At 60.0% G+C, this 24,011-nt stretch overlaps 1 protein-coding gene across 4 annotated transcripts; it reads right to left on the reverse strand.

Annotated features, from left to right (window-relative positions):
* Positions 1-1,249: 1,249 nt before the first annotated feature.
* ATG2A (autophagy related 2A) lies at positions 1,250-23,658 on the reverse strand. 4 transcript variants are annotated; one of them, XM_017893320.1, is made up of 41 exons: positions 23,373-23,658; positions 20,768-20,930; positions 20,516-20,668; positions 20,257-20,359; positions 19,703-19,838; positions 19,477-19,575; positions 18,763-18,859; positions 18,521-18,685; positions 18,279-18,419; positions 17,495-17,732; positions 17,264-17,411; positions 17,073-17,165; positions 16,489-16,644; positions 16,131-16,374; positions 15,713-15,809; positions 15,430-15,589; positions 14,189-14,331; positions 13,967-14,106; positions 13,697-13,881; positions 13,098-13,248; positions 12,770-12,969; positions 12,567-12,647; positions 12,193-12,299; positions 12,014-12,106; positions 10,080-10,150; positions 9,778-9,854; positions 9,013-9,177; positions 8,772-8,898; positions 8,482-8,690; positions 7,393-7,601; positions 7,003-7,138; positions 5,226-5,432; positions 4,893-4,994; positions 4,719-4,803; positions 4,495-4,630; positions 4,327-4,399; positions 4,069-4,151; positions 3,443-3,564; positions 3,157-3,311; positions 1,994-2,146; positions 1,250-1,913 (listed from the first exon to the last, which is right to left on the reverse strand). In XM_017893320.1, the coding sequence occupies exons 1-41, from the start codon at positions 23,541-23,543 to the stop codon at positions 1,677-1,679; spliced, it is 5,811 nt and encodes a 1,936-aa protein (XP_017748809.1). In that variant the 5' UTR covers positions 23,544-23,658; the 3' UTR covers positions 1,250-1,676. The 4 variants fall into 4 exon arrangements, with proteins under 4 accessions (XP_017748809.1, XP_017748820.1, XP_017748803.1 ...); XM_017893331.1 differs by having other exon boundaries at positions 9,007-9,177; positions 13,697-13,857; positions 23,373-23,656; XM_017893314.1 differs by having other exon boundaries at positions 9,007-9,177; positions 23,373-23,656.
* Positions 23,659-24,011: the final 353 nt, after the last annotated feature.

The raw sequence follows: 24,011 nt of genomic DNA on the forward strand, positions 1-24,011 counted from the left end.
GCCCAGGGCCTTTTGAGCCGTTGACCCAGCCCCTGGTGGTGGTTAATGATTATCCCACCACCGTCAATACCGATCACAAGTGCGGTTCGAAGGGCAGGAAGCCCTGGACTGTGCCCGGGCAGGGTGGGGCGGGTTCAGGAAGCATCAGGCTGGGCCCCATCTGCCTCCCCGGGTGGCATCACCCAGTCATCCACAGCCCTGTCTCCTCCAGGGCCTTGCCCTCCTGATCTCTTACCAGCCTGCTGCCCCAGGGGTCTGTGGGCAGCCAGGACCCGAGGGTCCCTTGGGATAAAGCTTCTGTTCTGTTCCCAGTACCCAGATCTCCCCCACTCAGGAGGGGCCACAGAGTGGGGCTGGGGAACCTTTGCTAACCCCAGAGGCCCACGGAACCTGGCAAGGTGAGGGTCCCCTGATTCCCAGCCTGAGCCTCAGTTTCCCCATGGACCCGCCCACCTCTGTGCAGTGCCACTGGGAAGCAGGGCAGGGAGAAGCACAGTGCTCCCATTGTGCTCACAAGAAACAAGATGTGAGAGGGGCAACGGGCGCTCCCTGGTCCCATGTAAAGCTTTGTGCAGTGAGGGCTGGGATTCCGACTGCAGTGCTGCTCCAGGACCCCTCCCCGCTCCAAGTGCTGGAGCTCCGACCCCAGAGCAGAGTGGAAGCCAAGGGTCCACGGGCCTGAGCCGCCCCAAAGCCCCCACTAGAGATGGTGAGAGCAGCCTCTAGAACGCCTCAGGCTCAGCCTTCCCTGAGTGGCCTCAAGTGACAACCAGGCAGGGTCAGCTGGGCAGGGAACACCAGGAAAGACTGAGGCTCAGGGACCCAGGGTGTCGCCTCAGGTGCCATAGTCAGGGCTTGAGCCTGCCTGGCGTCCCCACAGCCAGGGGCCCTGGGGTCAGGCTGTACCCTGGGGTCTTGCAGGGACACAACCAATGTGGTCTGGGCAGGTGGGCTCCAAAGACCATCCCTCCCTCCCTGGCAGCCCCATGTAGCTCCTGCCATATCAGGAGTGGGGCTGGGGTGGCAGCCCCCTGGGAAGGGCAATGCAGAGCTCACAGCCAACGGAAGGGGTGCAGGGCTGGGTGCCTCTGGGTCCCCCCCGTGCCCTGACCTGCTGGGCAAGGCCGGGAGGCGTGGCGACCCCTGCTGGTGACATGGGAGGTGCTGGGTGCAGAGGTGGGATCTGGGGCGGAGCCAAGGTCAAGGCTGAGGCCAGGGTTCCAAGGGACAGAGGATCTGAGAGGGGGGCTGGTGGTGGGCAGTTTATTCCACTTCATGCAGACACTGACCCACGCGCTCACGGAGCTTAAAAATGATACATCGAACCACACGGATGTCATCCCCTCCTCCCCCCAGACACAGAAAGACACTTGGCTGAGTGGGATGGGGTCCAAGGGTACAAAAGCCTCCGTCCTGGGAGAAGGCAGCGGTGTGGGCCCAGGTAGGGGAAGAGGCAGTGTCCTTTCTCCCTGGAGGAAAAGTGCAGAGCCAGGGCTAAGGCCCCAAGGCAGGGAGGCCCCCGTCTCACAGCAGATTGGCAACGGGCAGGCCGGGAAGGCGTCCTTCACAGTGGCCATGCCTTGAAGGGCCGGGCCGGGCCGGGCCCGTGTGCTGCAGCTCTTGGGAGCCTCAGGAGCACGGTGGGCAGCACCTTCTGGGTGCCGGGCGCCCCAAGCTCAGTCTTGGGCACTGTCTGAGCGCCACTTGAGGGCGTGGTCCTTGTGGGCGTCAGGAACGATCTGGTTACGCATGCCCCCAAGCAGGCTGGACGTGGCCTCTGTGGCCAGGATGAGCGGCTTCACCACGGTCGGGGGCAGCTGGCGGATCACGCCGCCCACGGCGCCCGTCAGCCCCTTTTGCTCATGGCCCCGTGATGCCACGTCACAGATGGTCTGAGCTGTATCCAAGATGCCCTGTGGAGGACAGAGGTCAGGGCGGGGTCTGCGTGAGGAGATGGGCATGGGGGACCGGGGCAGGGTGGGGGTCTGGTCACCTCTCGCACTGTGTCGTAGGCCTTGGCCACACCCTCCCGCAGGTCGGCAGGCTGCTGGCCCCTGCGCAGCCTCCTCGCAGAGCGCTTGTCCTGCAGCGAGCGGGAGACAGGGGCTGCTGGGGACAGGATGTCATACACAGTCTCGGCTGTGGCCTGGGGGACATGGGAGCACTAGATGAGGACAGCTGGCTGGGGCACACATGTTGCCCCAGGCCCCCAGGACAGTCTGAGACCCCACCAGCCCTCAGCCTCCCCGCCTGTCACTGTGCTGGCCCAGGGGGTCCTGCTCAGCCTTACTTCCCACTTCCTCCCACTCCTGCTCCCCTTCCTAGGCATCCGCCACTCTGCTCAGGGAATCTAGGAACATGGGACTCCCCTAAAATCTTCTTAACCCAAACCTCTCTTCCTGCTGACTGCCACATTCAGCAGGTTCCGCACGGCTGCCACAGCTGCACACCTAAGACTGACTGCTCCTTGTCTCGCCCCCCAGATGCCCCTGCAAGACGGTCAGGGAGCCCATCCTTCCTTCTGTCTGCCAGATCCTCTGCCCAGCATCTCGCCTGGCATCACTCTTTCCCACCTGACGGAACACTCCCGGGGCTCCCTGGTGACCATGCCTACCTCCCGCCTCCCCTGGAGCCCTGCCCTCTGTCCTGCTGGGGTCTGAGCTTGCAGGTTCCAGAACGTACCATGCACCTGCACTCACCCCTTAGCCCACTAGGACCATCGGTCCCCTACAGAATTCATCTGACAACTGCCCACGAGACTGGCTCCCAGGCTTCCCTGGGGTCCCTCTGGCCTAGTGAAGTGCATGGCCTGAAGGAACCAGGGCAGCCCCTGGGCCTCAGATTCTTAGTCTGCAAACACAGCCGTCCTCCACCCCCCTTTACAAGACATGCCATGAGCAGGAGACACAGTGGGCTCTGAAGGCCTGGGGGGTACTCCCATTCTTGCACAGGAACCCCTGTGGGCCTTGGGAGACCTGCCTTGGAGGCCCCAGGCAAGTCACTTAGCATCTCCATGGTTGTTCCTCTATAAAGTAGGGCTGTCATACCCAGACTGCCCACTCTCAGAAGACCTTTGAGGACAGAACCAGGGAGCTGTGGTGCAGAGGGCTCCAGCTGCTCTGTCCTGCACAGCCCAGATGCAGGGCACCCACTCACCTGGATAGCCTGTACCAACCGGTTGCTGAGTTCCAGGGCGGCAGAGGCCGTGGATGAGCCAAAGGAGGCAGCCCCTCGCTGTAGCCCCCGCATGAGGCGGCCATCCTTCCTGTACTGCTCAATGGGCAGCCACAGCAGGTCCCGGAACCCTTGGACTAGGGGGAAGGAGCGCTCAGAGATACCCGAGGCTGCCCTGCCCCCACCTCCTCCTCTTATTCCCAGTGGCAGCTTCTAGGTTGCCCAGGGGTAAAAGCAGTTTCAAGGGCTTCCAAACCCAGGCACTCACAGAGCTGGACAACCGAGTGCATGGGGCCCACGCCTCCCAGCAGGCCGGGCAGCTGGTTCTTGCGGATGTCCTGCAGCCACTCGTTGAGGGCATAGCCCAGCACCTTGTCCACACCCAGGAGCCTGGCAGGGCAGGGAGGTGAGGAGGCAGAAGGTGAGGCAGAGCCACACACGGAGGGATTGTGGGGCCAGGGGGACTCAGTACCCCTGTGGCAAGTCCTGTGGGCACTCCTACCCTTCCTGTGGTCCCACTCAGTCATGTGCAGAGGGATGCTGCCCAGGCTGGAGTGCAGTGGTGCGATCTTGGCTCACTGCAAGCTCTGCCTCCTGGGTTCAAGTCATTCTCCTGCCTCAGCCTCCTGAGTAGCTGGGATTACAAGTGCCCGCCACCACGCCTGGCTAATTTTTATATTTTTAGTAGAGATGGGGTTTCACCATGTTGGTCAGGCTGGTCTCAAATGCCTGAATGCATGAGCCACCATGCCCAGCCAACTGCATCCTTTTTACAGAGGAGAAACTGAGGCCCTGAGAAGGGTGATGACTTGGTCAAGGCCACACAACCATTCAGGACCAGAACAGAGGGAAGATCAGGGACCCTAGAGAGAGGCTGGGGTGCTGGGGACTCACCCGTGCCTGCAACAGAGCCGCTTTAGCTTCAGCTCGGAGCAGTTGAGTTGGGCCAGGCCAATGAGGAGGCCAGCGAAAGTGCCCTGGGAGAGGGAGGGGATCCAGGTTTACCCGATGGGACTCAGGGAGCCAGCCAGCCCATGGGAGCCACTGGAGAGCACCCTGGCCCTGATGGTGTCTGGATGCAAGACCTGGCCCCCAGAGGGACTCAGCCACAGCTGACCCCACATGGCCACCCCATCTGACCGCCCCACTTACCACCTGGTCCATCGTGACGTGCTTGCCATGGTAATCCAGCCAGATGGGGACCTCGGAGGTGAAGCGGAACTCTCTGGGTAGGGAAGCAGGAAGAGGGGGTTCTTTGCTCACTGGCCTGGTCCCCAGCAATCTGGCCCAGGAGTCCCCACCCACAGTCCAGCAGCCTACCTGAAGTAGATGGGCTGCTGGTCAGCAGGGGAGGGGCTGTGTCTGCCGCCTGGGGCTTCCTGTGAGCCAGTTGTCTCTAAGCCCTCAGCCTGCCCTTCCAGGGGACTGCTGGACTGGGCTCGAGTCTCGGGGCGAGCTAGGGGAAGGGAGGTCACAGACTGGAAACCTGGGCTGTTCTGGAAGGCACAAGGCCCAGATGCTCCCCTCCCGGCCCAGCCTCTCACCCTCAGCGGAGGTCTCCCCTGGGACCACAGGGTTGACGCCGGCCACCAGGCTAGTGAAGAAGTCCTTGAGGAAGAAGAGGGCGTCCTGCAGGGGAAGGTCCAGGCGCGGATCAGACTCAGAGGCCTGGAGACAGTGGGGTCACCCTGGGTTCTGCCCTCACTTGGGCCACTCACCTGGTCCACATTGAGCCGCAGGGGCATCAGCGAGACGCGGAGACAGCACTCAGGCCCACCCAGGTTGGTGGTGGGGGCCACATGCAGCGCTTTGATGGTGAGCTAGGAGCAGAGGGTGAGTTCTGGAAGCCTGCTGGGCCTCTGGGGCAGCAGCTCACCCAGTCACCCAGCCTCTGAACATGCTGTTCCCTTCGCTAACACCTCCCAGGCTCACAAACAACCTGGGTGTTCGTGTGGGAATGCGTGTATGTGTGTGAATCCATGCGCGTGTGAAGATGTGTCCCTGACGGTCCCATGCCCTGCCCCAGGGTGGATGGTGCAGGCCGCTCGTACCATGTTAGAGTGGGCGCGTCGTGGCATCCGCTCACTCGTGTGTAGGTACAGGAACTTGTTGATCTGGGAGGAGGCAAGCCGGTCTCGGACCTCCAGCTCCTGCACGATGAACACCTGACGGGACAGCGGCCGCTCCTCCAGCTCCTGGCCAGGGGCTACAGGGCCTGTGACTGGCTCCGCTGGGTACACCTCGTGCTGGAAGCTTACCTGTGGGGTGGACAGAGGCCTGGCCAGGTGAACAGGGCCCCAAGAGGGAGGGAAGGGCTGGTCCCAGACCCCTTCTCTATTCTTTTTTTTTTTTTTGAGACAGTCTGTCACCCAGGTTGGAGTGCAGTGGCACAATTTTGGCTCACTGCAACCTCTGCCTCCCGGGTTCAAGCGATTCTCCTGCCTCAGCTTCCCCAGTAGCTGGGATTATAGGCATGTGCCATCACACCCAGCTAATTTTTGTATTTTTAGTAGAGACATGGTTTCATAATGTTGGCCAGGCTGGTCTCGAACTCCTGACCTGAGGTCATCTGTCTGCCTCGTCCTCCCAAAGTGCTGGGACTACAGGCGTGGGCCACCACGCCCAGCCCCAACCCCTTCTCTCTATTCTATGCCCAGCAGAGACCTGCCTCTCCCTCCAGACCTACCCCTGCCCTTGCTTCCCATGCCAGCTTCACTGGTCTCTGCCCCTCGAGGAGTCCAGGCCTGTTTTGCCTTCAGGACTTTGCTCTCGTGGCCCCTCTCCGTGGAGACCCTTCCGTCCCCCTCTTCCTGCACACCCACCGGCTCGCCATCAGGTCTCAGAGGTCCCCTGCTCTGACACTCATCTCCCACACCCGATCTGCAGCCAAACCTGTGGCCAGCCCCCATCTAGGCTCTCCTGAACCTGCCCACGCTCAACAGCCCTCCCTGATTGCTGCAGAGCCCCGTCCCAGAGGCCTCTCCTCAAAAGCCCTGAGGGGGTTCGTCTCTTGTAAGACCCAAAAGAAATATTCCGGGTCGCTGGTTATGCACAGGCTCTGCTGCTCCTGGAAAGGCCAGGATGCTTCCAGCTTGCAGCTTTTTTTTTTTTTTTAAAACAGAGTCTTACTCTGTTGCCCAGGCTGGAATGCAGTAGGGCGATCTCAGCTCACTGCAATCTCTGCCTCTTGGGCTCAAACCACTCTCCTGCCTCAGCCTCCTGAGTAGCTGGGACTATAGGTGCACACTACTGCAACTGGTTAATTTTTTTTTTTTTTTTTTTTAAGAAATGGGGTTTCGCCATGTTGCCAGGCGACCACCTCCTGCCTGCTTCTCTCACCACAGGAGCTCCAGATGGCCAGGCAACCACCCCTGAGTGTCCCGTCCCCACCCCAAACACACCTGCCTGGACAGGCTGGTCTCAAACTCCTGAGCTCAGGTGATCTGCCCGCTTCAGCCTTCCAAAGTGCTGGGATTACAGGCATAAGCCACCGTGCCTGGCCCCAGTTTGCGGCTTTCACGCTGTCCTCTCTGCCTGAAAACTCTTCCTGGCTCACATCCCCACTTGTTCAGGTCTTTGTTCAAATGGTGCCTTTGGAAGAGGGCTTTCCAGACCCTCCCCAGCACACCTGTCTCCTCCACCCCTGCAGACTCTCCTGAGCGCTCTTCACCATCGGACACACTCAATACAGCTTGGTCCCTGCCTGGCTTCCTCTACTACAAAGGCAGGGGTTTTCCTCTGTGTTAGTCATTGCTACACGTGACATCGAGAACAAGGCCCACTGTTCCATGACACACACGTGCAGTGGGCACTCGCCACCCCACTCACCTTGCTGAGCTGGATCTCCATGAGGACATGGTGCTGCCGCCCGCTGCCCCCCTGCGTGCGCCATGAGTTCTGGGGCCGGTTGGGGCCAGAGCAGCGGGAAGGGGAGCCCCTGGGGCCCGAGAGGCCAGCTCTTGCCCTGGGAAGAGGGACAGGGGCCAAGATGACTCAGAGGAACCCGATTCCCTCCCTGTCCTCAGCGGGCCTTTTAGCCTGGGACAAGAGACCCCCGCTAGCCCCAGTCCTGGCAGGCAGGCAGGATAAGGAAGGACGAGGAAACCGAGGCCCACCTGGGGTGGATGGGGCTCAAGGTCTCCAGCTGCTGAAAGTTAGAGCTGGACCAGCCTGAGCCCCAACCTTCACCAGCTGCCACCTGCACTCGCTCCTCCTCACCTGTGGCTGGGGTGGGGGCCAAAGTCTCGGCCCCCATATAGGTGCCAGACGAGGGAGACCTCACGTAGCACCACCCGAGTGCTGGGCACTGGGAAATGGGCAGGTGCCCGCAGCAAGTCCGAGCTGCCGATTGGCCGTGAGAAGTAACCGTCCCGCACAACGATGGGGCCGGGATGCAGCTGTGTCACCACAGGCTCCCCGTCTCGTGGCTGCAGGGAGGCCAGGTGGAGATGTGTGATGCTGATGTTCGATCCAGCCCAGCTACCCCAGCTCCAGCTCCTGTTTCTCCCCTGGTCTCACTTCTTTTTCCCTTTTTTTTTTTTTTAAAAAAGACAGGGTCGGGTCATGCTTGGTCACCCAGGCTGGAGTGCAGTGGCACAATCACGGTTCACTGCAACCTCTGCCTCCTAGGCTCAAGCGATCCTCCCATCTCAGCCTCCTGAGTAGCTGGGACTGCAGACATGTGCCACCACATCTGGCTAATTTTATTTTGTTTTGTAGAGAGGGGGTCTCACTATGTTGCCCAGGCTAATCTCTCATTCCCGGACTCAAGCAATTCTCTCACCTTGACCTCCCAAATTGCTGGGATTACAGGCGTGACCCACCGTGCCTGGCCTCCTCCCCATTTTTGATGAAAGATGACACTCCTGGGTTGCTATCCCCAAGCCTATGCCTGAGTGGTCTGTTCAAGAAGAGCCTGAGAGTCCCGGGCTCCTGCCAGCCCTGCCTCCTAAGACCTCGGTGAGTTCAGATATTCCCACCAGCCCTTGCAGCCACATGGTTCTCCACCCCTCTCGCTAACTCCCCTCTCCTCTTCCTCCATTCCTTGAATGTCCCAGTCCCTCTGCCCAGAACACCAGGCCTCCTCTTCCTCTGGAAATCTACCCACTCCATCAAAGCCCAGCATCAGGGCTGCCTCCCTAGGGCAGGACAGACCTAGCACCGTGTCCCCAGGTGATGGCGACCACCTCCTGCCTGCTTCTCTCACCACAGGAGCTCCAGATGGCCAGGCAACCACCCGAGTGTCCTGTCCCCACCCCAAACACACCTGCCTGGACAGCAAACCAGTCCACCCATCCCACCACGCACCGGGATGCCCAGGCCCGGAGCGTCAAGGATGCAGAACTCATCACTGTCCAGGGTGTCTCCATCGCCCTCTTCTTCCCTTTCATCTTCCTTCTCCTCTGACCCTAAGCTGCCAGCAGGGCCCCCGACAGGTGGTGAAGGGGGCGGGGCCCCACTCCGTTCACCTGGGAATAGGTAGACCGAGATGGGCGACGCCTGAGGGAGGTGGCCACCTATAGGAGAGAGGCCAGTTTGGAGAGGTGCCCAGAGGGTGCCTGACTGTGTCTGCTGTCCCCACAGCACCCCCACTCCACCTGAAGGCTGGGCTAGCTCCCGAAGGCTGCGCTCAGTGTCCAGGAGGGCGTCGGCCAGGTCGCGCTGGTTGATGAGGGCCGTCTCCACGGGGGGGCATGACGGCAGAGAGGCAGGACTCTCCGAGAGCTGGGCCAGGCAGGGGAGGAGCAATGAGTGAGACAGGACGAGAGCGGCCCCCAGAGCTCCCTCAACCCCAGGCCCAAGACTCTGGTAGCCTGTGTGGCCAGGCCTCACCTGTACCTTCTGGCCGGCGATCTCCGTGGGGCTAGGGGGCCGGGGTGGGGGGTGCAGGTCACCCGTGCTCATTACATACTGGAGCAGGTTGACCAGCAGGGCACAGGAGTCAGCACAGCTGTGCAAGTGTACCACGTTGTTGGAGCAGCGCAGCTCGAATAGCGGTTGGCTCTGTGGGTGGGGCGGGGCGAGCAGCTATGTGAGCACAGGGGCCGCTGCCTGCTGGCCCCACCTACTCGCTGGGAGGGCACCGCAGTTCTGACCCCGCCACAGGCAGAACAGGGATGGTCTCTCCTGGAGTGGATGACCTGCCCAGTAACTCCAATGAAGAGGTGAGCAAACTGAGCCCAGAGGGTGAAAGGGGCTTGGCCCAGGGCCATCCTAGGAAGCAGGAGGGTGCCCTCCCACCCTACCCTACTCCCCGTGAAGGGCTCTGCATGCCCAGCAAGGTAGGGGCCGGTTATCTCCATCTCACAGGAGATGAACCCGGGGACCCACAAAGGCGGCTGACTCCCAAGGCCTCACTGATGCCCTGGCTGCAGCGTCCTCTGGTGGCAGGACTGAAACCCATTCATTCATTCAGCCAGCATCAAGGGACCCCCCAGGGCTGTACTGTGGCCCTTTGCAGGAGGGGTGCTAACTGCAGCCCAGGAAGGGCAGCTGTGAACTGTGTCCGGAGCCCAGGCACATGAGGGAGCAGCAGCCCCTAAAGAATCCCTTGGCCCCTGCACCTGCTCTGGCTCCAGGAGCCAGAGCGACAGCCTCACTTACCAGTTTGCCCTCGGTGCTCCCTTTCCAGGTTTTAATCACAAGTTCCAAGAGGTCAACATCCAAGACACAGACATAATCTGCAGCAGAGGCGAGAGAAAGGTCCTGTGGCCCCCTTCCACCCGGCCCCGGCCCCAGCACCTGGGGGAAGGATCCGGCTGATCCGGGTGTAGCCCCTGCTGTGCGGGCTATGAGTGGGAGCTAAGGACCCGGCCAGCAGCTGCGGGGAGACACCTGGCTGCTCTGGGTGTGGCCGGGGCGGTGGTCCCTCAGAGGGGAGGGAGCCCAGTCCCGGCCCTGCCCACCTCGCCGCAGGTCCAGGGTCTCCACCTCACACTTGTCGGACAGGTACAAGGCGGAGTCATCGAGGATGAACCTGGGGGGGAACAGGGCTGAGAAGGGCCCGGGCACCACTGCAGGTGGCAGCTCCACGGGAGCCGAGCAGAGGGGTCCCAAGCCCACAGGAAGTGGTATGGACAGGCCCCTCCAGCCTCAGCGTTCCTGCCTGCACAATGGGGAGAAGGCCCAGACAGCAGGCAGCGGGAGGCAGGCAGCACTTGCAGCTCTCAAAGTGCCTGCAGTTCCGACACCTCGATAGGGCCTCATGACAGTCCTGGAAAGGGGTGTCCATTTTTCCCCCTACTGCATCTGTGGTTCTTCTAAAATAAGTTCTCATTTTTAGCTGGGCGCAGTGGCTCACGCCTGTAATCTTAGCACTTGGAGAGGCCGAGGCAGGCGATCACCTGATGTCAGGAGTTTGAGACCAGCTTGGCCAACATGGTGAAACCCTGTATCTACTAAAAATACAAAAATTAGCCGGGCATGGTGGCGGGTGCCTGTAATCCCAGCTACTTGGGAGGCTGAAGCAGGAGAATTGCTTGAACTAGGGAGGCAGAGGTTGCAGTGAGCCTAGATCACACCACTGCTCTCCAGCCTGGGTGACAGAGTGAGACTCCATCTCAAAAAGAAATAATAATAATAAGGGCCGGGCATGGTGGCTCAAGCCTATAATCCCAGCACCTTTGGAGGCCAAGGCAGGCAGATCACGAGGTCAGGAGTTCGAGACCAGCCAGACCAACAAGGTGAAACCCTGTCTCTACTAAAAATACAAAAATTAGCTGGGTGTGGTGGTGGGTGCCTGTTGTCCTAGCTACTTGGGAGGCTGAAGCAGGAGAATTGCTTGAACTAGGGAGGCAGAGGTTGCAGTGAGCCGAGATCATGCCACTACACTCCAGCCTACTGACAGAGCGAGACTCCATCTCAAAAAAAAAAAAAAAAGTCCTTATTTTAAGGGTAACATAATGAAAACTCCTTTAAGATATTTTAGAATAAAGAAAATAAAAATCATTCATCATTCCTAATCCCCAATTCTGAGAAAACCACCATACACATCGCCTCCCAAACTTTCTCTCTACAGCTGCACGCAGGACATATATAAACACGCCTTCATAAGCTGCTTTTAAAACGTACGTATCCTGTATCCTATGTTATTTGAGTAAACACTGTACTGTGGCAACTTCTTATATTTTATTTATTTATTTATTTAGAGACGGAGTCTCGCTCTGTCGCCCAGGCTGGAGTGCAGTGGTGCAATCTCAGCTCACTGTAACCTCCACCTCCCGGGTTCAAGTGATTCTCCTGCCTCAGCCTCCCAAGTAGCTGGGACTACAGGCGCCTGCCACCACCCCCGGCTCATTTTTGTATTTTTAGTAGAGACGAGGTTTCACCATATTGGCCAGGCTGGTCTCGAACTCCTGACCTTGTGATCCACAGGCCTCGGCCTCCCAAACTGCTGGGATTACAGGCGTGAGCCACCACGCCCTCCATCCTGTTATATTTCCAAGTGATTCTTCAGCTTCACCTTAATCCTTGTATGGTTTTCCACCTACTGGGGGGCCATGCTTATTTGCTCCGGTTGTGTATCTGAACGTATCTAAAACCGATACGTTTTGACTGTTTTAACTTACACTACATAAGCATTAAATTCCACCTCGCTTATTCTCATGTCCTAGGACAGCCCCCAGACGTGAGATTACCAGGTCAGAGAGCACAAATGCTTATAAGGCTCTGATCAGCAGGGTCCAACTGCCCTCCAGGAAGGCAGAAACAATCCACATTCCTGAGAATGGGACCATCACCCGAGTGCACATTAAAACTGAGAGTGCCAGATGACACACAGCTAGTGGCCAGCTTCGGCCTGGCGAGGGTGGGTTGACCCGGTGCGGGGCGGCCTGCATACCTGAGCAGGAAGGTGGAAGTGTCCACGATGATGTTGCTGGACAGAGTGAAGGTCTCCGCGGTGATGATGACACGCACAGGGAGGTAGAGTGGCCTGGGGGTGATACTCGGGCTGGGGACGGCTCCTTACACCTGAGAGCCCATCCTCGTCCCCAGCCCCTGGCCCTCCCAGCCCAGTACCTATAGTCCACGGCGCAGGAGAACAGGTGTGTGTGCAGGATGGTGATGACCGTCGGGGGCAGGTAGCCCAGCACGGGGTCATCCAGCACGTCTAGGAACTCCAACAGCTTCAGAGGCCAGGGCAGGAGGAGGCAGTGAGGATCAGGTGGCCTCTTCCCTCCTCTAACCCCTCCCTGTCCTGGCCCCTGCCTGGCACCTCACTTTCTGCCTACTAGCTGTCTCCCATACCCCTTGCCCAGGAGCTCCGGCCAAAGTCAGCTGTGGGTCCAGTCCGTGTTCCTCCCACTGGCCTCCTCCCACCTAGAGACCTGCTTGCCCAAAACAGAAGTCCAGAGTCATTGGGCCATGTGACTTCCCAGGCTACCCATGCTCACCTGGGAATGCCAGCTCTGCTCGGGCAGGGCCATGTAGTGGCGCAGGGTGGCTTTGTGCAACCGCAGTGTCACCAGGAACTCCTGAGGGTGGAGGTGCAGTCAGGGCAGTGCGGAGGCCAGCCCCACCGCGCACTGGGGTCCCACCGCGCACCAGGGCTGCAGCCCAGGCTAGCAGGAGGGGTGGCTGGCAGGCAAGCCCATACCTTCACATTCTTGTGGGGGTCCAGGTGGATGCGCACAGCAGTGGACAACATGTGGGGGCCCCGGCCCTGGCCCTTGCGGCCCGAGGCTCCCCGCTCAGTCACCCCTTCCTCTGATGGGTAGATGGTTGGGGCCAGCTGAGCCGGGGGAGCGAAACTGGGCAGGTCCAGGTGACTGGGCAGCGGGTAGTCATCCACGGCCGCTGGGGAAGGGTCTCATGAGCCCCCTGACAAGCCGACTGGCTACCCACTCCACCCAGGGCCCACCTCTATCCTGAAAGCCCTCCACCCCCAGCCTGGCCCCCAGCGGTGACCTGCCCCAGCCTCACACCTCGGTGATAGAGTGTTGCCTTTTCAGCTTCCAGGCAGAAGTAGCCAAGTCCTGGCTGGCCACAGTACTGGGAGACGCTGAAGAGGGTGCCATGCTCCATGTCCAGCACCAGCTCCCCGTGCACAGCCTCCAGCCGCTTGCCACCCTCGTCCTGCAGAAGGAGCACACAGCGTGGCTTCCCCAGCTGCACTCAGCATCCCTCAAATCCTCAGGGGGTTGGCGGCTCCTGGAGCCCTGGCCTAAGGGGGTCAGCTCCAGTTTCCACCATGGACACTGCTGGAGGCCCTGGATGGCACTTGCCTCTTCTGCCAGGAGAAAAATAATCTCTGCTGGGTCTGCCCACTCTGCCTCCTTGGAGTGGGAATGGTGGGTGCGCCATGCCCATCCCAACTCCTAGCATGGTGCTTTACATATAGCAGGGGGTCAGAAGGAGCTGATGGGCTGTGATAGGATGGGCAGGCTGGCATGGGTGGGCTGGCGCTGCCCACTTAGGCCTCCTGCTGTCCACATTCCTGACCTGGAGCTGCTCGTGCTGGTCTTGCTCTGCCACCAACGGGAGCTCTGAAGTTTGGAACCCACCTGCCCGGGGTTGCACTCACCTTGGTCTCACAGAGGGCTGTGATCCGCCCCTGAAGCACTGTCACCAGTGTAGAGAAGGTGCTCTGCAAGTGAAGACTTGGGGCCTCAGGGGCAGGGGGCTGTGGGCCACCTGATGCCCCCACTGAGAAGAAGTGGGCATCCTCATCATCCGAGTCCGAGTCTGGGGTGAGATCAAAGCAGTTGGCTGGGAAGGAGACCGGGGAGGGCTAGCCTGGCCCGTCCCAGACCTGGGGGTCCTCCCTCTAGCCCAGCACAAGCACCTCTCATACCCAACTTGAAGGCTGACTTGCACATCTTAAAGCTGTCATGCCAGAAGCCTGAGGGGCCGGGGAAGCCAGAGGGCTGGGCAGCGGGGTCGGAGGTGGGAAGCAGATCTGCGGGCTCCCACATGAGCAGGTCGTTGTTGATCCTGACATGGACGGGTGGACGGCAGGTAAGGGAGGCCAGGCCCACCCGTGTCCCGTCCCGCCCCGCTGGCCCCGCATCCCCACCTGTTGTAGATGCTCTCATAGACCTCCTTGCTGGGCAGAAAGATGTGGACACTGGGCAGGATCACTTCCAGGCTGCAGCGAGACAGTGCCAGGGTCCGGCTCTGGAACGTCCTCATCTCCTCAGGGTCTCCGGGGATCACCATCTGGACAGGGTGAGGTGGAAAGAGCAGGAGGGCCATCTTAAGAGATGCTGGCTGGGGCCTGTCTCTGGTCTCAGTCCTGCCCTCCTATTGTTCATCATTCATTCATTCATAGGAGCCCTTCTCTGCTGGGGATGCATGATAGCCATATGAATACAGTGCTGACGGCACACCTGTGCTGTTCTAAGGGCTTCAGGTATGTTAACTCCTTTCATCCCCACAGCAAGCCTATGACACAGGACATGGTTAGGCTGGGCGCAGTGGCTCACGCCTATAATCCTAGCACTTTGGGAGGGCTAGGTGGGTAGATCACTTGAGGTCAGGAGTTCGAGACCAGCCTGGCCAACATGGCGAAACCCTATCTCTACTAAAAATACAAAATTAGGCCGGGTGCAGTGGCTCACGCCTGTAATCCCAGCACTTTGGGAGGCTGAGGCGGCTGATCATTTGAGGTCAGGAGTTCGAGGCCAGCCTGGCCAACATGGTGAAACCCCGTCTCTACTAAAAATATAAAAATTAGCCGGGCGTGGCAGTGGGTGCCTGTAATCCCAGCTACTCAGGAGGCTGAGGCAGGAGAATTGCTTGAGCCTGGGAAGCAGAGGTTGCGGTGAGCTGAGATAATGCCACTGCACTCCAGCCGGGGCAACGGAGCGAAATTCTATCTCAAAAAAAAAAAGAAAAAAAGAAAAAAAAGAGAGACAGGTCATGGTGCCCATTTTCCGGGGGAGGAAACTCATCTATAGGTAACTCTTCAAGGTCAGGTAACTCCCCAAGGTGACACAGCCACCAAGTAGCAGAGCCTGGCCCTTAACTGCCTCTCCAAGTGGAAAGTGCTGATCGACCGTTCAGGTGGGGTGGGAAGGACTCATCTTTCCAGTGAAGGACCCACGCTCCCCGGGGCCTACCCTCACCAGTGCCCTTTCAGAAAGACTCTGATTGGCTGGAAAGAAAGAGCCGAAATCCTCACTGGTGTCAGGTCAGCTCATGCCCACCCCATGGGGTCGTGCTGCCCTGGCCTGTAGCCACACAGGTGGCTCCTGTGGCAGGAACCCGGGCGGTGGGCAGGAGGGGGTCCTGGGAAGAGGTAGGGCCAAGCCTCACCTCCTCTGTCTCATACATGGTCCTCTTAGAGGAGAAGGGTGAGGGCTCAGGTTCCCGCAGCTCACATGGACTCTCCGCTGACAGCTCCAGCTCCTCTCCCTTCTCCGGGGCCACCTCCCACTGTGCGCTGCTGGACTCGGGGTTCACAGTCACCACTACCCTGCCGGGGCACAAGCCTGTCACTGGCCTACAGGGCCCCCAGCACCCAGTTCCAAATTGGCCCCCTGCCACCCCCAGCAGTAGAACCCTCCTCTCCTGGGCCCCGTCCAGAGCCCCTACTTACTGGGGCAGGAAGTACTTGCGCCCAGTGCTCTTGGGGTCCAGGGCTTTGGAGACACGCAGGCAGGGGACAGGTGGCTTCTCTCCATCTTCATAGATACCTAAAGGGGGACAGGAAAGTGGGGGGGGGGGCCGTCATCACTGCTGACTTTTCTTATTTCTTCCCCAATGTCCAGGTCAGCTCAGAGCTGTGCCCCCGACTCCACACACGCTGTGGTGGGCAGAGAAAGACAGAGACAAAGGGTCCACCCTACCTGTTGGCAAGTAGGCCAGGGACCGGCAGTGCTGGGACCCCAAGAGCTAGTAAAGGCCTGGGCTAGGGGCTGCTCGGGTTGTGACTGGGCCCCTTCCACAGCCCCAAGCCCACCTCTCCTAGAAGCCAGGCCTCTCGCCCCAGGTTCTGTCACTCAGGGAGCTCTTACCATGTAGGTCGGAGCAGGTGAGTTCCAGGCGGGTGGGGACTGGGGGGCCAGGCCCACTGCTAAGCTCTGACCGGAACTGGGGCTCACTCAGCTCCAGCCGAAGTTGCTCAGCCCGCACAGACTGGCCCGCCCAGGGGTCCCGCTCAGGCCGCAGGTCAGCAATGGGGAAGCGCAGTCGCAGTGTAGCCCGGGGTGCGGAGAGCAGAAATACTGTCTGCTCCTCCATTGCCGGCAGGGGCTCTGTCTGCAGGAGGATTCAGGTTCAGAGCTGCCGTCAGACCCCCTCCCACTGTGACCAAGAGCCGAAGAACCCAGGCCCTGCACCCGACCCCGACCTGGCCCTGGCGGGGCCTCTCACCAGCAGGCCAGTTGGAGGCTCGGCCGTTACGGTGGCCAGGCGCAGCAGGGCAGCCAGCCGGTCCAGGGCCCCCAGTTCCACGTCTGCCTGGAAGTTGGCCAGGTCCAGGGCCAGTTCTGAGTGGCAATGGCAGGCAACTGAGCGCCGGGGTCGGCTCTGAGGGCGAGGGAGTTCAGGTCAGTGAGGGCTGAGTGGCACTCAGCGTGTGGGACAGGAAGGCCCTCTCTGGTAGTGGGAGAAGAGCTGGAGCAGGGGCCAGGAGGGCACTGAGGAGGCCTGCCCCACCTCTGCCCAGTGCACACAGTGTGCTTGTTTATTTATAAAAGCCGCCCAAGATGCGCCTCTCTTAGCCAGAGGCCCAGCAGGGGTTGCCATGTTGAGACAGGGCAAGGGCATGACCAGGCTAAGAGACTGGCATGGGAAGGGCCAGGCAGGTATTTGAGGGCCCTGGCATGGTGAGGTGTGGAGCACAGGGAAAAAGAGACAGGGCTGGGCAGCAGAGGAGGCCATGGTAGAGGCCAGGGTGGGGTCAACACGCCATGGGGAGCAGTCGACAGCCTGGTGACCTGGAGCGGGTGGGTTACCTTAGGCACACGGCGCAGGGTCTGTGTGTGGCGCAGATGGGCGCAGGGCTGAGCTGAGGCCTGGGAGCCCAGGGTACCAGGAAAGGTCAGGATCTGGGGTGGGACCCGGGAGGCACACAGGGTCAGGCCTGGCCCCACAGCCACCCAAACCTCCAGACCCCGCCTCGCACACATTCTGCCTCTGCCCTCACCTCTGTGTACTCAGGCTCAGAGGCGCCCCGGGGCCATAGACACTCCAGCACCTCAAGCTGCCCAAAGCGCATTTCCATGCTGGTTGTCCGCCGACCCCGACTGCCTGTCCGCAGCTCCCAGGACAGCTGCACGGCTGTGCCCGTTAGCCTGCAGGAAAGAGGACAGGCATCAGAAGGTGCACTTAGGGGACTCCGATGGTCTCTCCTCAGGCCCTGGCCTCGGGCTTATACCGAACATGGCTACAGGGACAGGCCCTCTGGAAGCGTGGTCGAAGGTGGTGGAAGTCTCGGGAACCGAAGGGCCCATCCTTGGTGGCATCAAACTCGGTGAAAAAGTGCATGGCGAGGTCCGGTGGTCCGGAAGATGGGGCAGACGTCTGAAGCAAGGTCAGGGTCACGCCCCCCAAGGTCATCTTCAGCAGCGAGTCAGGGCGCATGGTGTCCAGGAGGGGATTGGGGGCCATCTTGCCTGAGAGGACACAGGCTTCACCAAGGGCTCCCAAGAGATTCTGGGTACCCCAGGTGGAGCAATGGCTGCTGGGGGTTGGGAGGCCAAGTCTGCCACACCATGTGGCTCTGGCAGAAGGCTTGGTCAGGCAGGGGTGACACCGGTGCCTCTAGTAGGCCAGGCCCTCTGCCCAGGCTCAACTGAACCCTCCACAGGGTGCTGGAAGGATAGGATGTGATGAAACACCCAGCCTAGCACCCACCCACAATAAGCTCTCAATAAACCTGAACCCAAATATACAGCCTGGCAAAGGCCCATCTCACTATTCTCCTCCTATGGAAGAGGGAGCTGAGTCTCAGAGAGTTTAAGTGCTTGACTAAGATCAATGACTGAAAAACCTGGGCTCTGTCCACTATATCACCAGCTCCCACCTCGTTTGGTCCCCAGGGAACCAAGTCACAGACGGTAGATATCCAGGCATCGCTGGGGTTTCCTGACATCCCACAGCACTAAGGCCTCTTCGAGTCCTTCCTGTCCCTGGAGTACCTCCAGGGTGCTCCAACTCACCAGCTGGGTGGGCCTGGGCAGAGAGCCGGCGGGAGGCCATGTCACTGTGCACAGAGGAGGCCAGGTCTACATCAGAGAGGGAGAGCTCAGAGAGAGCTGAGGCCACACTGCTTGTGAGGCCAGCCATGGAGAAGAAGAGGTCTGTGGGTGAAGTGAGGAGTGTCAGGGACAGCCGGCCCCAGCCCCTAGGCTCCTGCACCCACACTAGCTGCCCCTCCAACCATGTCCAACTCCACACCCACCAGTGCTATCCAGGTTGAGAAGGGGGTTGGTAAGGGGGTCTGGGCTGAGGGGCTCAGCCACCACCCCGGCCTGCAGCTGCTGGTTCAGGTCCTGCTCAATCAGCCACAGGTCTTCGGCACCTAGTGGGCGGCTCTTGTTCAGCTTGTCAGCCAGGCCCTCGTGGTCTGCAGGGGAGGAGATTTCAGTCTGGGCTGGCTGGCCCTCCCAGCCACCCCAGCCCCATGCCACCCAGAGGCCTCACCTGTAAGGCTCACGGCGCTGAGCAGTTCCTGAAGGTGCTGGAGTTGCCTCGGGGTCAGAAGCAGGTGCAGGGAGCCCAGCTGTCCCGCTACCTCCAACTGGGGGCCAAAGGGGCAGCCATGGAGCCTAGGCCCACCACCCAGCTCCTCTAAGAGCTACCACCCGCCTGCCCTTGCCCTGGGAAAGCAGGATGCTGGCTGCCAAACTAAACTCTGTTACCAGCTAGCTGTATGAACCGGGCCACAACTTGACCTCTCTGCCTCAGTTTCTTTTCTTTTTTTTTTTATGAGATGGAGTTTCGCTCTTGTTGCCCAGGCTGTAGTGCAATGGCACAATCTTGGCTCACTGCAACCTCTGCCTCCCGGGTTCAAGCAATTCACCTGCCTCAGCCTTCCGAGTAGCTGGGATTACAGGCATGCGCCACCACGCCTGGCTAATTTTGTATCTTTCGTAGAGACGGGGTTTCACCGTGTTGGCCAGGCTGTTCTCGAACTCCTGACCTCAGATGATCCACCCACCTCGGCCTCCCAAAGTGCTGGGATTACAGGCCTGAGCCCTGCGCCTGGCCTACAGCCTCAGTTTCTTTAGCTGCCAAGAAGGAAGTAAATCCCCCACTTGATATCCCCACTCTGGTCTGTGGATAATCAGCCTTGCTGAGGAGGAGGAATCTTGAGATGGGGTACTTATCCTCCTCCCCAGGAGCCAGGGGACCCACCTTGGGGCCAGGGAAGGCCTCATTTTGCTTCAACTTCACCATCAGCTCCATGTACCCTGAGCAGCTGCCAATCTGCAAGGGGGGCTCTGCAGGCTCTTCCTGGGAGGTGGGAGGATACAAGAGGGGAAGGTTGAGAAAATGGAGTCAGAGATGGTCAGGAAGGATGGGAGGGGGGTCAGAGGGCTCAATGGATAGACAGGGACTGTGGGAATCAGAGCCCACTCACCTGTGCGGGGAGCTCCTCGTAGTGCAGGCGGACCCCTGCCAGCTGCAGCAGCTTGTGCAGGAAGGCAGGCGGCTGATGCACGTCCACCGGCGGCGCCTGGCTCGGATCCCGCACTGCCTCATCACAGTACTCCAGTCTGGAGAGTGTAGGGTCAGCCCGTGCCCTGGCCACCCCAGGCCTGGAGCCCCTCTCTCCACACAGTGCTCTGTTCTAGGGGCACGGGGTCAGGGAGCTGGCCTGCACAACTGCCCCATCTTACCCAGGCCGTCCTGAACCGCCATGTCCAGCTCAGAGGCTCAGGCCAGCCCTTGTTCCTCAGACCCTCAGCATCTAACTTGGTTCTTGGGGCCTCGGCCACTCTGGGCCTGTATCATCCAGCCTCTGGACACCAGTCCGAGCTGACGATGCAGCTCACCTCCCCAGCCCTACCACCACCGAGGCCCACCCAGACCCACCCTGCCTCTTCCCAGGAACCTAGGCTGTGGGTGGGGACCATTCAGCAGCTCCCACTGCCCCTCTTCACACCAGTCCACCCCAGATCACCCTGCCCTTACCTCTGCACACGGACCTCCACGGCCACACCATGTTCCCCATCACCCGGAGAGTGCTCCACCCTCACGACGGTGTCCAGGAAGGTCACTTTGATCCTCCGAAGCACTGAGGAGTCGGGGAGGGGTCTCAGGTCAAGTGGAGCAGCAAAAGGGAGGCAGAATTTCCCATCTGGGCACCAGGTGGCCATGCCGCTGTCTAGAGCCCTTGTCCTGTGTGCCATGGAGGGGCAGGGGACAGGGCGGCCAGGAGGGGCCTGCTCACCAGTCTCAATGGTCTGGGCAAACATCTCCAGCCCCTCCAGGGGCTGTGGTGGCTCAGAGGGCTCTGGTAGCCCGTCCCGCAGACACTCCTGGGCCAGCTGCAGGCTTGTGGTCATGCATGAGGCCCAGCTCTGTGAGTCGGCAGCCCCTGGCACTGTAGGGAGAAACAGGGTCTCAAGGCAGGCTGGCTCAGTCAGGTCCTGGACACCCTGGCCCTCCCCACTTGCCTGCCCCCAGCCTGCCCTGCCCTCACCTGGACCCCGGCGGGGCTGCAAGGTGAGCTGGAGGCCGGACACGCGCACTGTGCAGTGGTCGGTGAGCAGAGCAGCCCAGGGCACGGCCACCTCGATGGAGCCCACGAAGCCTTCCACCAGCTCCAGCGGTGACTCCATCGACTCCAGCACCTCGTTCACAGACTGGGAGCAAGCAAGGGACAAAACCAGCTCAGGGAAACCCCAAATCCCACAGGCTGGCATAGGCTTACCTGGCCATGGTGCCTTGGAGAGCACCCTTGGCTTGCTCCGTCCCTCAACATGTTATCCACAAGGTCCTACCTATGCTCATGCTGTCCCCTGCTACAGGCCAGGCCCACTACCCCATCACCCAAAGATGCCTAATCCTTCAAGCCAGAGCAAATGTTTCTCTCACCACTTAATTCAAGATAATATTTACTGAGTACTTTCTACATGCTGACATTGAGACTAGATGGGTAAATAAAATGTCTTCATTCCCCAGCCAAGCTAGGCTCCAGCCAGGGACTCAGAGCAACTAGGATGAAACTGAGAGGTGAGCAGGTGCTGGGGGTTGGTGATGGGGCCATGGGGAAGACGCCTAACCCAGCCTGGTCTGTGAGGGGCAAGCAGAAGAATCAAGGGAGGGGGGATAGGTGCTGGTAGAAGGTGGTGTGTTGCAGGCACAGGACAACATGGGTACATGTCTGGCAGAGTCTGGAATACCCATGTTCACCCTGGGTGAGGAGAGTTCAAAGGGACAGTGTCCAGGAGAGAGGGGTTGACCTGATGCCAGATGGGACCCCCCCTCAACCCTAAACACCTAGTGTAGCTGTACCTCTCTGTGAGGCACAAGGCTGAGCCCCTGGCTAAAATGTCCATGCTGGAGTTGTACCCCTGCCAACCTGGAAGCTCCTTGAGGGCTGTATCCCACCTGCTTCCCCCGTGACCCCAGATGCCACCCAGAAAGGGCCTCAGTAAACTGGTTGGATCCAAGAATAAAAAAGCACATGGCAGAGCAGATGGAGTCCAAATTCCTCACCCAGAGATCCACAGCTCGGGAAACTGAGGCCTAGAGACAGAACTAATCTAGTCACCCAGCATACAACAGGGACTGAGACTGGGATCCGGGCCTCTCTCTCTTCAGGCCACTTCAGAGGCCCTAGGCACTCAGCTTCTTTGGGGGCCTTCAAGGTGGGGTCTGCAGGCTGAGCTGGGAGGAGAGGCTGATTATCAAGAAAGTACCTGCATTCCACCAGGGCCCTAGAGAAGCCAATTCAATCCCCAACAAGAGGGCAGGGAACACGAGTAGGTGCATTTTCTGGAGCTGAAAGTAAAAAGGGGAAGCCTAGGGCTGGGTATGGTGGTTCACGCCTGTAATCTCAGCACTTTGGGAGGCTGAGGTGGGAAGATCACTTCAGGAGTTCAAGACTAGCCTGGGCAACATAGTGAAATCCTGTCTCTATAAAAATAAAATAAAAAAGGGGCAGCCTAGAAGTCTGGGCCGTCTTTCAGGCCAGCCTTAGAGGCTAAGGTTAGAGGTCAGAGAGGGCTTCCTACACCATAATTCACAGATAGCAGGCCACTGGGAGGTGCCCCCAGTTCAGGGGCCAGGGTTATCCTACCCCACATTTGCTCACCAGTGCCTGGCCTACCCCCAAAGCCTAGCTCTTCCATCCAGATTAGCAGACCCCTGAGTCCAGCCACAAAACTGAGAAGTCCCTGCCTCCATGCCCACCCCTGCTGCTCTGGACCTGGTGGGTTGACCAGGACGCGCCTCTAATTGGTGGCTCCTTCAAAGCTCCCCAGGTCAGCTGAGCTGTGAGTCAGGGCTCCTCACCATTCCCAGCCTCAAGTCTCTGACCCAGACCTCACACCTCTTGGCCTCCCTGGCATCTCCCTTGGCCTCCTCCAGGCTTGAAGCCAGATCTCCCGACTTTTCCTCGAGGGCCCCCCTCCAGGCAGGGACACTGACCCCCGCGGGTGGGTGGAAGATGTGGGTGGGGGCCATCCAGTCCCTCCCTAGACACCCACTTAGCCCATCCCACTCTCCCAAAAGCAGGAAGTAGGTAGCGACCCAGGCACACGAGGTGTTGATCAACACTGGCGCTGACGCGGTTGTTGACATACACATCCGGTGGTTTGTTGATCCCACCTACGGGCCCAGGACCGTGGGGTCAAGAGGTCAGGGCACATGATCCACAGGTGTCCTCGCCAGGGCTCCGGACCCCTACCAGCTTCCCCGACCAGCTGCACAGGCCCAAGTCTGTCACTGCCCTGGCCCAGCTCGGTTCCTACGCTCCCTCCCCAGCCCCTCCTTGGCAACCCTGCTTAACTCAGCCCCCAAACTCGACGAGTTTGTCTTGCATTCTCCAGACAGGTGATCTCGCCCTCTCCAGCCTCAGTTTCTCCTCCCGTGGAGATGGAAACCCCTTCCCGCTCAGTTTCTGGCTCTGGTAAGGAACTGAAGCGGCCAGCCGGGGTGCCTCTGACGCCTGGAGAGAGCAAGATTCCCCCGGCCTCTCTACGCCCGGTGCCTGATACCCCGGCCCGATCTTTCTGCAGGGAGCCTCAGGTCGCTGCGCTCCCGCCCTCCGCACCTTCCTGGCCTCGGGCCTGGCTTCTCACCCAGATTTCCAGGTGGATGTCTCGCAGGGCAACGCTGCCCTTGTACAGATCGAGGCTGAGCTGGTCCAGGCTGAGGTGCTCTTGGAAGAAGTGACCTAAGTAGTGGTGCAGCAAGTAGCGGCAGACCCGCTCTTTCACACAGTTTGACCATGGCCACAGCCATCGTGACATCTCGGAGACCGCCGGGGCCGGGCCGCCTCCGCTTGCCGCCCGCCGGCGATCCCCGTCCGGCTCCGCTGTTCACTAGAGCCCCCGGCTCGCCCCGCCGCTTCGCTAGGCGCCAGGCCGCGCCCCCGGACGCCCAGCCACGCCCCCTACGCTCACTGTCATTGGCTATTGCAAAGGGTGAGGCCTACTGATTGGCTGTGCGGGGCGGAGCCTTCGGGCGCGAAAAAGGGACTGGGCTCTCTGCATGATATAGTGCCCTCAATCACGATTTACGCTTGCGTAAAGTACTGTGTGGGCGGACCTTTAACCTTCCTTCTACAGGCTCTGGGAAGGCTGTTGCTCCAGGTGCCGGCCCCGCAAAGGAATGCGCATGTGCTGATTCGTCCAACCACTTAAAGTGGTTGGGGAGGATTTAAAGGGACAGTGTCCCATCAAACTTCGTAGGAGCCTTCCCCAGAGGAATAAACTCAG

This window comes from Rhinopithecus bieti, unplaced genomic scaffold, assembly GCF_001698545.2.
Source record: "Rhinopithecus bieti isolate Rb0 unplaced genomic scaffold, ASM169854v2 scaffold_1017, whole genome shotgun sequence".
Lineage (NCBI taxonomy): Eukaryota > Metazoa > Chordata > Mammalia > Primates > Cercopithecidae > Rhinopithecus > Rhinopithecus bieti.

Coding starts and splice junctions, on each gene's coding strand:
- ATG2A (XM_017893314.1), bottom strand. CDS start 23,543: ATGTCACGATGGCTGTGGCCATGGTCAAACTGTGTGAAAGAGCGGGTC. Junction 18,860..19,476: donor AGGCCTTCCCTGGCCCCAAG/GTGGGTCCCCTG, acceptor TTTGGCCCCCAG/TTGGAGGTAGCGGGACAGCT. Junction 17,166..17,263: donor CTGAGCCTGAGTACACAGAG/GTGAGGGCAGAG, acceptor GTCCCACCCCAG/ATCCTGACCTTTCCTGGTAC.